This window comes from Cervus elaphus, chromosome 23 (assembly GCF_910594005.1).
Source record: "Cervus elaphus chromosome 23, mCerEla1.1, whole genome shotgun sequence".
Taxonomy (NCBI): domain Eukaryota; kingdom Metazoa; phylum Chordata; class Mammalia; order Artiodactyla; family Cervidae; genus Cervus; species Cervus elaphus.
Genome location: NC_057837.1, coordinates 62,698,750 through 62,710,976, shown reverse-complemented (window position 1 = coordinate 62,710,976; position 12,227 = coordinate 62,698,750). Strand labels below are relative to the sequence as shown.

Genomic DNA, 12,227 nt, shown 5'->3' with positions numbered 1-12,227 from the left:
GGAGTTCTGAAGTTAACACTTTTATTTAAAAAAAAAAAAAAGATGGGCTGCATCCTTCCTCCCTGGCTGACGTTCAGAAGGGGGAGGGTCAGTCCTGCAGGGTCTGAGAAGGCCGCTTGGAAGTGGTGATGTTGGGTGAGAGCTGTGAAAGAAGAGAGAGGGTCTCCAGAGGTGAGGGGTAGACAGGCAGGGAGAATGTTCCAGACCAAGGCAGCAGGAGGAGGAACAGTGGAGTGCAAGGGATGGGAGGGGGGCAGGGAGACCAGGTCAGGGGGACTCCGAATGATCAGCCTCTCAGGGAACGGGGAGCTGGGCGTCACCAGACAGGGGAGTGCTGTGCGCAGGTGTGGAGCTGGACAGGAGGAGCCTGGAATTCCAGCTACAGGGAGAACGAAGTTCTGAGCTGGGGCTCTGGGGGCACGGAGGGCCCCAGGCCGCCTCGTGTGTCTACTGAACTCTCAAAAGGCCACATTCATTTCCATCCTGCCATCCCTCTAGGCTCCCAGGTCTCGGCCACCTTCATCTCTGGTTGAGGTGACTGCGGCAGCTTTTTCGCTGGGTTTCCCTTCTGCAGTCCATTCTCCAGAAAGGAAAGACAGGGGTGGGGGTGGGGGTAGGGTGCTGTTTTCAGACTTTGCCATGGTGACCACACCCTTCTGGCTAAGACCTTTCAATGCTTTTAGCATCAAGATCAAGTCTGATGTCTCAACTTGACATTCAGGGCTCTTAGCAATCAATACCCACTCCTACTATGTGCAGCCTCCTCTCCCTAAAACACTCCAGCTGAGCTGGGCTATCTACAACCTCGGTCACTCCCCTCGAGGCCTTTGTTGCCTCCCGCTCCCCCACCCCGTCCACTGCCTCCTTAGCTTTCAAGCAGCAGGTCAAAGCCATCAGGTCTGACCCGCTTTCCCACTCCTGGGCCTCAGTGCCCCACTCTCGTTGGCTCTTCAGCTCATTTCAACAACCACTCGGCCCCTGCTTTGGGGATGGTGAAATGTCTGAGGCTAGTGACAGCGTCCGGGTCAAGAGCAGGCAGAGTAGTGAAGCTGGGAGATCCCAGCTCCTCCTGCCAGCTGCCACACCCACCCTTTCACCCACTGCCTGCACCTGCCTCCTCGCCTTCCTCCCACCTGTGCTGGTGACTCACCTGCACACATCAAAACCTGGGGCCTGGCTCGGTGCCAGGCCAGGTGCTTGGCGAGACAGCAGCAGTCTAGGTGGCTTCCATTCCCCTCCAGCTCTCAGAGAGAAACATGCACACACACCAAGTCCCCTTAACACAGACTCACAACAAAAGGCCTTCGAGAAGGAATTCCTTGGCTGTCCAGTGCTTAGGACTCTGTGCTTCCACTGCAGGGGGCATGGGTTCCATCCCTGGTCAAGGAACTAAGATTTCTTCACACACCTCGAGGCGTGGCCAAAAAATGCTATCCTCGAAACGAATACTATGCGAGGAAGACGTCAGGCTTCATGAGGGATGCTGAGACAAAGGTGAATCCTCAAGGATGTCACATACTGGCAGAGAGAAGCAGGTTGTGATGGCAGCCAGCGTTTACAGGGGCTTCCTGGGTGGTGGTGGCGGTGGTTTAGTCACTAAGTTGTGTCTGACTTGTGACCCCATGGACTGTAGCCTGGTGGACTCCTCCGTCCATGCAATTCTCCAGGCAAGAATGTGGGAGTGGGTTGCCATTTCCTTCTCCAGGGGACCTCCTGACCTGGGAATAGAACCCGGGTCTCCTGCACTGCAGATTCTTTACTGACTGAGCTACGAGAGACCTGAGGGTGACTCCCATATGATCACATTTCACCTCACAACAGCCTGGTGGCGAAAAGGCAACATTAGCGTCCCCGATTTACACGGGAAGAACCAGAAGCTCAGCAAGCAAGCGCCTGCTGTGAGTCACACAGCTGGGTCTGCCTCCTGGCACTGAGAGCTACTTGCTGTCAAACGTGAACAAAGCTGAGCTGAGCAAAATCTCCCACTATCTCCGGTAACGGAAACCAGGATAGGGCTGGAGGACAGTGGCAGCTTTGACGAGGGAGCGAGGCCAAGCCCTGGGGCTGCGGGAGAGCAGAGGACACAGCAAGAAGATCCATGGAAGCATATCGCGAGGTGGAGGGCGGATCTGATGTGGGTTTTTCAGAGGTCAGCCCTTGCTAGGTGGGGATGCCGAGTCCTGATCATTTCTGGAACTCTCTAGGCAGCGCCCAGAGAAAGTCAGCTGAATTCATGAGGTAGATAGGCAGCCTCAGAAAAGGCTGGTGTGAACGGGAAGGGGAAGGGTTCAGGGGGTCCGCTCCCTGGACAGGAAGCTGGCTTGTGGAGGGAGGCAGCAGGTCTGACTCTGGCCACAAGAGGGCGCCTGGCACCAGGCAATGAAGCCGCTCCGGAGGTGTGGGTGGTTTGTTGCTGGTTCCCCAACGGTCTTGGGAGGGAGGATGTGGAGGAGGGGATACACTCAACTCACTACCTGAAATTCCAGCACCAGGAACCAGCACAGTCGGGCACGATGGTTTAGATCAATGCATGTCTGCTCATTCTGAGACTGTATCATCTCAGGCCAGTTATTTCTCTTTATACTGAGTTAGTAGGGTTCTTGACTGCATTCTTGGTAAAATTTGGAAGGGCTCTTTCCTTGAAACCTACCTTCCAAAAGGGGACAGCTCTTTTCCATCTCCTTGTCTATGTCAAGGACCTGTACAGCAATGCTTCCCTCATTTTGATTCATTTAATCTGCTGTTCAATAGTGCACAGAGTATTTATTTCAATGACTGTATTCCCCTATCTTCAAATCTACCTAGTCAGTCTCTTACTTTCTGCTATTTTTTTCTAGCACTATCTTAAGAGGTTCCATAGGTATTTTATATACTGTATCTGATAATAACAGTATCTGAAGTCCGGGGGTGGGGGTCTAAATAAAAAAAAATTTTTTTTCTGTTCAGGAAGCACTTTGTTTCTCCAAGATTAAGAATTAAAAAAAAAAAATTCCACTGACAGAAAATCCGCACTTTGAAAATCTGCATTGCTTTGCTCAACTTCTGAATGTTGATTTTTGCAGACATATTTCTCTCCAATCATTCCACCCATGATTGATGGATCAGTCTTAACTTCCAGTTTCAATACTTGGCCTTTATTTAGAAAGCTCTTCAGGACCTTTCCTTCTTTTTTTTTTTTTTTTAAATTTAGGCTGTGTTGGGTCTTCATTGCTGCACGTGAGCTTTCTCTAGTTGCAGAGAGCAGGGGCTACTCTCCAGTTGTGGGGTGCAGGCTTCTCACTGCGGTGGCTTCTCTTGCTGCAGAGGGTGTTGCGCAGGCTTCAGGGGTTGCAGCACTCCGGCTCAGGAGCTGTGGTTCACGGGCCTAGTTGCGTCAAGGCTTGAGGGATCTTCCCAAACCAGGGATGGAACCCATGTCCCCTGCATTGGCAGGTAAATTCCTAGACACAGGACCACTAGGAAGTCCCTAGGACAGGTTTTAATCCAGTAAGAGTAGCTTCATCTAAAGGAGGTGCAGTGGAAACTGTACAAGGTCCTTCTCCGCGTGGGCACTCATCAGAGTAACAATGGCTCCAGGGAGGATTGTTCAAGCCATTCTTTTCTGCAAGCAAGTTGATCCAACTGGTTGAGAGGGGAGAAAACCTTTTTTGCTGTGGCGTCACTTAAGCTTTTCACCTTAATGTAATGCTTTACATAAGGATATTCATAATAGAAGCAGCCTTTTCAGGTTCCTTCAAGATTTGTGACCATCTCAACAATTCTTTTGCTACTCACTCCAATTCATTGTTTAGATGCAGCAGAATAAAGAGCAGTGGCATAGTGACCTTCGATACCATGTATCTGACCACAGGTGGCCTCACAAGCTTGATAAATGGTCTCTGCATAGATGTCCTGAAGCATCGCACCTGTGAGGAGAGTCCAGACACTGCTGGGGTGGCAGTCCTCTCCTGGGCACCTCTGGGTCAAACCCAAGTTGTGTGCGTGCATCCTAAGTCGCTTTAGTCTTGTCCGACTCTTTGCGACCCCATGGGCTGTAGTCCACCAGGCTCCTCTGTCCATGGGATTCTCCAGGCAGGAATAGTGGAGTGGGTTGCCATGCCCTCCTCCAGGGGATCTTCCCAACCCAGAGATCAAACCTACATCTCCATCTCCTCCATTGGCAGGTGGTTTCTCTACCACTAGCACCACCTGGGGTGAGTGCTAAATCAGTTTATTGTTCGTGCTGCTGTTGCTCATAACGGCTCATTTGCTTGGATATGAACTTTAGTTCATGGACAACTTACACTTGGTTGATATGTAATAATATGATTGCTGTTTTAATATTTTTCTCTAGAGGATTTGCATTTTTGCTTCTGCCAGATCCCAGGAAATACAAACCTGGAATCATCTTAATTCCTCAGTCCAGGTATTCTTTGACCTCTGGAGTAAGGAGAATCCGACCTTAGCCCCAGGAGAGAGCAGACATTAGAGGCTCTGGTCAGTTTCCCCTACTTGCCTTCTCCTGAGGCCAAAGCCAGTGCCCTGGCTTCATGGAGAGGTCCCGGTGGTTTTGTTTCATTTTGTACTCAAAGCCGAGTGCCACAGTCCAGTAAAGTTTTTTGACTTCTTGGAATTTCTTTTGCCCTCAAGGAGCAGTTTTCCTCTAGTGTGCTGAATTACTACTGTGGTTTTAACTTACAGTCACAGGCTTGAGATCCCCTGGGTGGTGGAGTGCAGTGCTGGGCAGCTGTTGAGAAAGATTGGCAGTTGGCACCATCTGCATGAAAGATCATACAGTTAAGCCCCCATCTTGCCTTCTAGGGCCAACCTGAGGTTTTCCCAACCCTGAGATCTGGTAACCAACTCCTCCCTTTGCATTTCGGGGGTCCATGAAGCTGATGGTACCAACAAGCCTCTAGGGCAAGGCTGCTCAGTAGTAGTTCTAGGGCTACTTATTTTCCAGAAATGGACATCTGGGTGACAGGAGTGAGGCTGGGGCCAGTGGGGCCCATGGGAAATGGTCTCTGGTCAGGAAACCAGACAGCCCAAGACCTCACATGCACAGGTGTGCCTGCAGCAACCTGTCATGGCTCAGCTGGTCAGGCCAGCTCAGAGCCAAGGGAAGTACCACGTGGGTCCTGCTGGAGGCACAGCAAGCTGGTGGGCTTTCAGGGGAAGCAGTCTGGACACAGGATAAAGGACCCAAGAAACGTCTAGTTCCAGAAGTCCCACTGGAAAATTACCCCAAAGAAAGAAACCATGCTTAGGAAGACGTCCATTTTAGTACGTGAGGGAAAACCAGGAAGCAATCCAACTGCCCAACAGCAGGTGAGGAGTTAAGGAAAATCATGGCCTTGAGGGAACTCTCTGGCAGCCTAGGGGTTGGGACTCCATGCTCACTGATGCGTGCTGGGATTCAGTCCTGGGTAGATCCCAGATCCCCCGCGAGCCCTGGGGTGTGGCCAAATCAGACAAACAAAAACCCGGCCTTGATTAGGTTATACAAGTAGTAAGCAAATAAACATGAAGGCAACAGTGAACTTATTTATGATTTAACATCAGTGTAAAAAGGAAATGAATGAATATTCCCAAATCCAGGTATGTTAAAAAATGTTTAAGGAAATAAATAAGTTATTGGAAAAGAAAAAGGACCTACAGAGCTACTACCCTATTCTTCAAACTTTCTGTGGTTATTTTCCTCGTTAGAAGATCACTTGATGGTAAAGAGTTAACACGGAGCTGGGAGCATCTGTATGCTGTTGTTGGCACTCGGCTTCCGAGTTCCAGCAGCCAGAACCACCTCCTAGGAGATCGAGGAACAAGGCAGAGGGGATGTAGAAGCCCGCCGGCAGGATGTCTTACACAAGTCTACGCACCACCTTCCCTCCTAGTCCCATTCCAGCTTGAGTCAGAAAAGGAATATAGCCTTTTTATTGACTACTTGAAGTAGAACAAACTAAATACATATTTAACAGTTTTGGTTCATTTATACAGTACATTAAATAAGTTATGCACAGAGTTAAGTAACAAAAGTTCCTATCAGAGTAAAATGACAAAGCACAGAAAAAAATCAACTCTACCGCATCCTGTGGGTGGTTTCACATTCATCATCCCCCTTAAAAAAACCACGCTTGGAAGCTCAGTTTTGGATTTATTTACATTATTGGCTTTCTCTGTGGATGGAGCTTTTGTAGCCTCATCAGGAACTTGGAAAGCTGTGAAAGTGGACTGAAGGCCTCTGAGCCAAACAGCACTTTCAGCCATCCGCCTAATGCTTATTGCCGCTTCTCTCTGCCAACTCCAATGCAGGTCCGGGGCTGTCCCTGCCAGCCGCCAGCCGCACATGCCCTATTTGGTATAAGCATCAATGAGTGTACACTGGGCAGTTGTGGGTCTGACCAGATGGGGTAGCAGGGGAAGCGCCATCTCTGGGACTGTGGAGGCAAAGAGGGGAGGCAAAAGCTGCCCTCAGGCCTCAACCTTCTCCTGGCTCATGATGGAAAAGGTTGCCTGCACCATCATCTTTGGAATTGAGCATGTCAATGCACGTGGGCGAAGAGGCAGGTGGTCAACATTTTGGTTTCATAAGAACTACAGACACTCCGAGTTGGCAAGGGCCCTATCCAACAGCTTGCCCAGTACCCACACCCACCCCAACCCCAGGACGGAGTCCCAGCAGCTGGCTGCTTGGCCCATGCTGGAACAGTCCATTTCTCTCTGGTTTTTCTTACATTTGGTTTTTCTTACTGCTACCACCCAGTTCTCTGTAAATAGCTTAAGAAAAAAAAAAAATCTAAGAAAGCTGGCTTGGTCTATTGTCCCGGGAGCCTGGAAACCAGTTCTGAAGAAAGCCTCGAAGATGAGTTCTATTTTAAATGATTTACTCAATCCATAATCTCATCTACAGTTTCCAGGACAAACAGCCAGGTGGTCATTATTCATACTTTCATCCTGAAGAACTCATGACCACACAATTTCAATTGTGTTGTTGCAACTTCAAGCCCACTTGCTGCGATCTCTGCTGGAACTGCCCACAAGGTCTGCCCTTTGCAAGCAGGTGACATCACTGGGGATCCAGCTGACTTTGGGACAAGGCTATACAACGTGAAGTGTAGATTTCCCGTCTAGAAGCTGAAGATGCTCACGTTGACACCAAGAAGTGAGGAGCTCCAGGTGGAGCCACTGGCCCAGATGTGCAAAAGTCATCCACACAGCAGAGGGCCCGCAGCAGCCAGCACCAGGCATGGACCTTTGCCAGGGTGACGGGTCTTGTTTCCAGACTAAAATCCACTGAGACACACACAGGACTCAGTACTGTCCAAGAGAAGGTGCATTTGCTCTGTGACTTCAGGGTTGCATGACTGTGCCTGAGCAGATCTGTCTGAGCCCCATCCTGAGAGCTGCAAGGATGCCCCCAGGGGAAGCTCTCACACTCAGGAGGAGGGCTGCTCATTTCCAAGCAGGTGGACCGAACCTGAGTCTGTTTTCACCCCTGGGTGGAGCAGGCAGTGGGGCCCCAGAGGATGATTGAAGCTCTGAGGATCCAGCCCTAAAGCTTCCCTCAGAACATTTAAAACAGTTCCCATGCTGGCTACTTCCGGTCTTCTCTGGCTCCTGCAACCATTCCTCACAGGGCAGAGGACAATGATGTGCCATTGCTTGTCACACTTGCTTTTGATTCCTAGGATAACACTGAAGAGCCCAGGACTGCTCTGACAATACCTTCAGTACCACCACTGTGTCTTTTCTTTGTCCCCTTAAACTATAAAGGTTGGTCCTCTAAGCAGTCTGATTATATTAAGATACTTTAAATCTAACTAGATGAAAGGGGGGAGCCTGAATCTGCACCATCAATCTGGGTATCAGCAGACATGGGAAACCGAATGGGGAACCTGGACTCACCCCTGCCCCTCCAGTCCCCTCACCCCATTCCAAGACAGTGTCCCTTCTCCTCCCAACTCCAACCAGAGAGCTGAGACTTTCAGAAGAGAGGGAGCAGGAGAAAGGGATTCTTCACATGTAAATAGCAAGTTCTGGACAGATGCCCTAGCAACCGATGTGTGAAACTGACCAAAATTAATACAGCAACAGGCCTGAGATCTGAACCGCAGTGTGGAACACTGCTGAAATCTTTAGCTTGGCTTCTGGGTGGCACGTGAGCAAAGCAGTTTAGAACAGCATTACACAAATTCTGCAGATTAAGCTGTCACTGGACTCACAGTCCACAAAAGTCAGCTAGGAGCCACCTGCACACTAAACCTAAACCTTAGCTGTGGAGACTGACATCGAGCCTGATGAACAGTATTCAGTGGGCTTTGGCTCTTTATTCCAACCCGGAAAAACCTGAGCTACCCTGGCTCGGCCACTGAAGATTTACAGGACACACCTAGGTGTTCATCTAACTTGCCAAGGAAAAAGGGAGCTGAGGTGAGACCCAGTGGACACCAAGAGACACCCTCTTGCTGCCACCAGATTTATAGGCTCAGTGACTGCCTCTCATGGGACATCTCTTCTCAGGGAAACGCAGGCAACTTCTGTCTGGGGTTCTAATTTCATCTCTGTTAGGCAGGATACCTCAACTGCTGCAACTAAAGGAAAGCTGCACAATAAAGCAACTATTCTGTTATTCTTTCTCTGGGTATACCTCACTTTACAGAAGTCTGGGTATTTTAATGGTGCCTTGTACTGAGTTTAAGACAGAAAATCCTTGAGTAAGGTAAATTAGGGACTTACAGTTTTTACTTATTTATGTACTTGGCTGCTCCGGGTCTTAGTTGTAGCTTGTGGGACCTAGTTCCCTGACCAGGGATCGAACCCTGGCCCTCTGCATTGGGAGCACAGAAACACAGGCACTGGACCACTAGGGAGGTCCTGGGACTTAGTTTTTAAAGTAAGATATACCTATACGTAAGGATAATGCTACCTATGCTGATACCTTACTGGGAGCTTTCAATTCACTCTGGTCAATGTGCAGAAAATGGCCGTCTAAAGCTGAGCTTTCAAGGGTCAGCAGCAGCAGCGCCAACCAACTCATTCCTTGCTGCAAGAGGGTGCTAGAGGCTTGGAGTTGGAGAGGGGAAGGGTCAGGGTCCTTGGGCTCCCAATAAAACTTGAATGGCAAGGAAGAACGTGTGTGGCAATTCCTAACATTTTAAAGGGAGTATAGGTGATGTCATGTTTGGAGAATCAGGTAAGCAGTTGGAAAAACTCCCTGAAGACAGGAAGAAAAATTGGTCAGGCTCTCACAAATGGTTGTCACATTTCAGGGAACTTTTCTTAGCTCAAAGAGGGTAGGTATCAACAAAATTAGAGAAGGGAAACAGGATTGTATGCCCAATAATAAACTGACATAGGACACATAACGACAAAGTCTGAAGAATTCTTTCAGGTCCAAAAGGGTCGCTCAGAAGTGACCAGGCCTTGACTGGTGAGGCAAGTCATAGCCATACCACATCATATCCTATGGGTCAACTATGGCTTCAGAGGTGCCAAACAGAGACCATGGGAAGAAGATCCACCCAGTGATCTGGACATGCGTGGTCTGAGATAAAAGGACACAGAACAAGACAACTGTGCAAAGAGCCAAGTGGTGACAAAAGTTTCTGCATTTCCAACAGATGATCCATTCAATAATGTGATGATACTAGTTTGGCTAACATGCTCAGAGAGAACAGACAATCCATAATTGAGTCTCATTCTCCCTCAGACCAATCCATGCGCTGAAAACTATTTTCTGCATAAGTAAAATCAAAAAAGAGAGAAAAAAAATGGGTCCCAAACTAAAATAGCCAGCCAGGCTGGAAAATCTTGTCCAACATGATCTGTGATGCTTGGTGGAAGTTTTATTTTTCATTATGGGTGCTTTTACTGAAATGGTGACTTCTTCCTGTGGTTTCTGAAAATCTTACGTCTGAATGGCAGGGCCAACGAGGGTGTCCTGAGTGCTGCTTTTTGCCTGCCCCAGTCCCCCGGGACTAATCAGTGGCACCTGCTGAGGGTGGAAATGGGCGCAGGGAACTGTTCAGGGGCAAGAGGAGCTGCTCCCTATGAGAGAGGCCTCCTTCCCGGCTCGCTATCAGTCTCCAGGCCTCTGCTGCGGGAGGATGCTGGAGCAGGAGACAGTGAAGGGGCGAGCTGCTTCCAGCCTGGCTGGGCACACTTGACAGTCGGCTCTCTCACAAGGCAGGGAGGAGCTGGTGGTCTACATGGAAGAGTGGCTGGCCATGCCAGCTTTAGCTGGGAGAAGAACAAGCCTAGAAGCCATGGAGGAGTCAGCTCCAGCCAGCGGCCATGTGCACACACGTGGGAAATGGACAAGTGTGTGAACAGGCTGGGGCTTGAAGTCTTCCTGCCTCCACTTCTCTTTTGGATGATGACCCAACAGCAACTTGCACTGCTTCACATAGCCAGCCTCCCGTGTAGAGTTCTGTTGTGCGGTGAGGTTGCCAGGGGAAGTAAGTCTGGGGCTCAGAGTCCGTTGGTGTCAATGGCTGTCACAGAGGCTGGTGTGGAGGAGCGTGAGGTGGTTGCCGAGGTCTTATCCAGGGCTGGACTGGGGACGCTGCAGTCGGCGGACCGGGCTGAGGAGCCCCGCCCTCCAGGAAGCAGGGGCCGGCTCTGGCTGTGGGGACTCTGGCCGTGCAGGTTCTGGCCACAGAGGCGGTGGTGCCGCTCCCAATCCTTATGCTGGCAGAAAGAGCCACAGTATCGTGCGATGTTGCAGCCACTGCAGGTTTCGCTGGCTTTGCGGCCACAGTTCCAGCAGTTCTGCAAGACACAGGCATTGGTCAGCTGGCGGGATCCTGGGGGGCACGCTTGTCATCAGCTGCTCTGCAGAAGAGGCAGCGGGGCTGTGGGGGGTGTGGGCGCTGGAGCTGCACACACCTGTGCCTGTACCGCCCGCCCTACTGCTGCGTTCTCTTTACTTCCTCTGTGTTACAGAAAAACTGCCTGCCCTGGGCTATGGGGACAGCGACACGAGGGAACGTGAAGACACATCCACACATCACCGTAGGGCAGGAGCAAGTCCTGCTGAAGACAACAACTCCAAGTTTTGACTCATATTTTAATCCTCAATGACCAAACCAAACCAAACCAGGCTCCCACATCATAGCTAGCTATTCCAAGACCACGAATGTGCTCAGTTTTCTTTCTTATCCTTTGCAATGCAGAAATAATCTTGACTGTGTTCACTGACAACATCTGAAATCTTTTAAAAAAAAAGTCACCTGGGTACTAGGTTGGGTGACCACGAGTGTGGGAAGCTGTGCTCCTCGCTCTGTGCTCATTCTCCGTTCAGTGATACATCCCATGAGAGGTGGGCTGGGGATCATGGGACTACTTCCGGTCGTCTGTTTATAGGAGCCCCTGTAATACCTCAGACCCTAAGGCCCCAAGGTCTATGTCAGGGAGTTTTCTTCCTATTTTTTGCTCCCACACCTGCCCCTTGGTACTCCCCTCCCTGACACACGAGTATTTTACACCTAAGGTCTCCACGACTCACTTACGGATTTGATCAGCCAGCTGCACCCTCCCCTGCAGGTTCTGCAGAATAGCAGAAGCCAATTATGAGGCCTGGCCTGATGATCAAGGAAGAAAGATGCTGTCTCTTGCTCAAGTGTAAAAACAACTAATAAAAAACAACAACAAACAACTGATAAGAGCAACAGAGGACCCCGAGGCCCCCTCACCCAGCTCTTGCACTGTATAGATCTAGATGGGACACTGAGGGCCAGTAGGCAGGACTTGTCTGAGCTTATAAAATGATCACGTGGCTATGCAAAGCCTGGAACCTGGGCCTCCTGTCAACTATTCTGAAGGGACACATTTAGTTTCAAAGAGCATCAGAAAGGACTAAAGATCCCGTCCAACACTAGAGGCTTCTCAGGAAATACACTCCAGGGACTGCCCCAACCTTGCCAACACTAACACTGGAGAACCAGAATCAGGGACAGAAGTCATTCTTAGGATCTTCAAGCAAGATGTATTTCAGAAAATTTCACACTCTGGTAGGCTGACTCCAGACAATGCTTTGGTCAGACAGTATTGCTTGTGGGGCATGTGCTTCATGGAGATGCTGTGGAAACACAGGCCTCTACTTCCTCTGTCCAAGTCTGCAAGAACATCCCAAACTGGGCCAGAGGATTAAAGCAACGGTGCTTTCACCTTGACCACCAATGAGAAGCCAGGGTGAAAAGGACAATTTGCATTCTCTGTCTCTGTGGCTTTGCCCTGACTTTACCAAAAGG

The 12,227-nt window shown here is 49.9% G+C and overlaps 1 protein-coding gene and 1 pseudogene across 3 annotated transcripts in view; both read right to left on the bottom strand.

Annotated features, from left to right (window-relative positions):
• Nucleotides 1-2,288: 2,288 nt before the first annotated feature.
• On the bottom strand, nucleotides 2,289-9,013 carry LOC122681107 (annotated as a pseudogene).
• CBFA2T2 (CBFA2/RUNX1 partner transcriptional co-repressor 2) overlaps nucleotides 5,888-12,227 on the bottom strand; it is a 141,470-nt gene continuing 135,130 nt past the window's right edge. For all 3 annotated transcript variants that reach the window (XM_043883182.1, XM_043883181.1, XM_043883180.1), the window contains exon 11: nucleotides 5,888-10,746. In XM_043883182.1, the coding sequence (XP_043739117.1) occupies nucleotides 10,447-10,746 (300 nt within the window). In that variant the 3' untranslated portion in view covers nucleotides 5,888-10,446. The remainder of the gene's footprint in view (nucleotides 10,747-12,227) is intronic.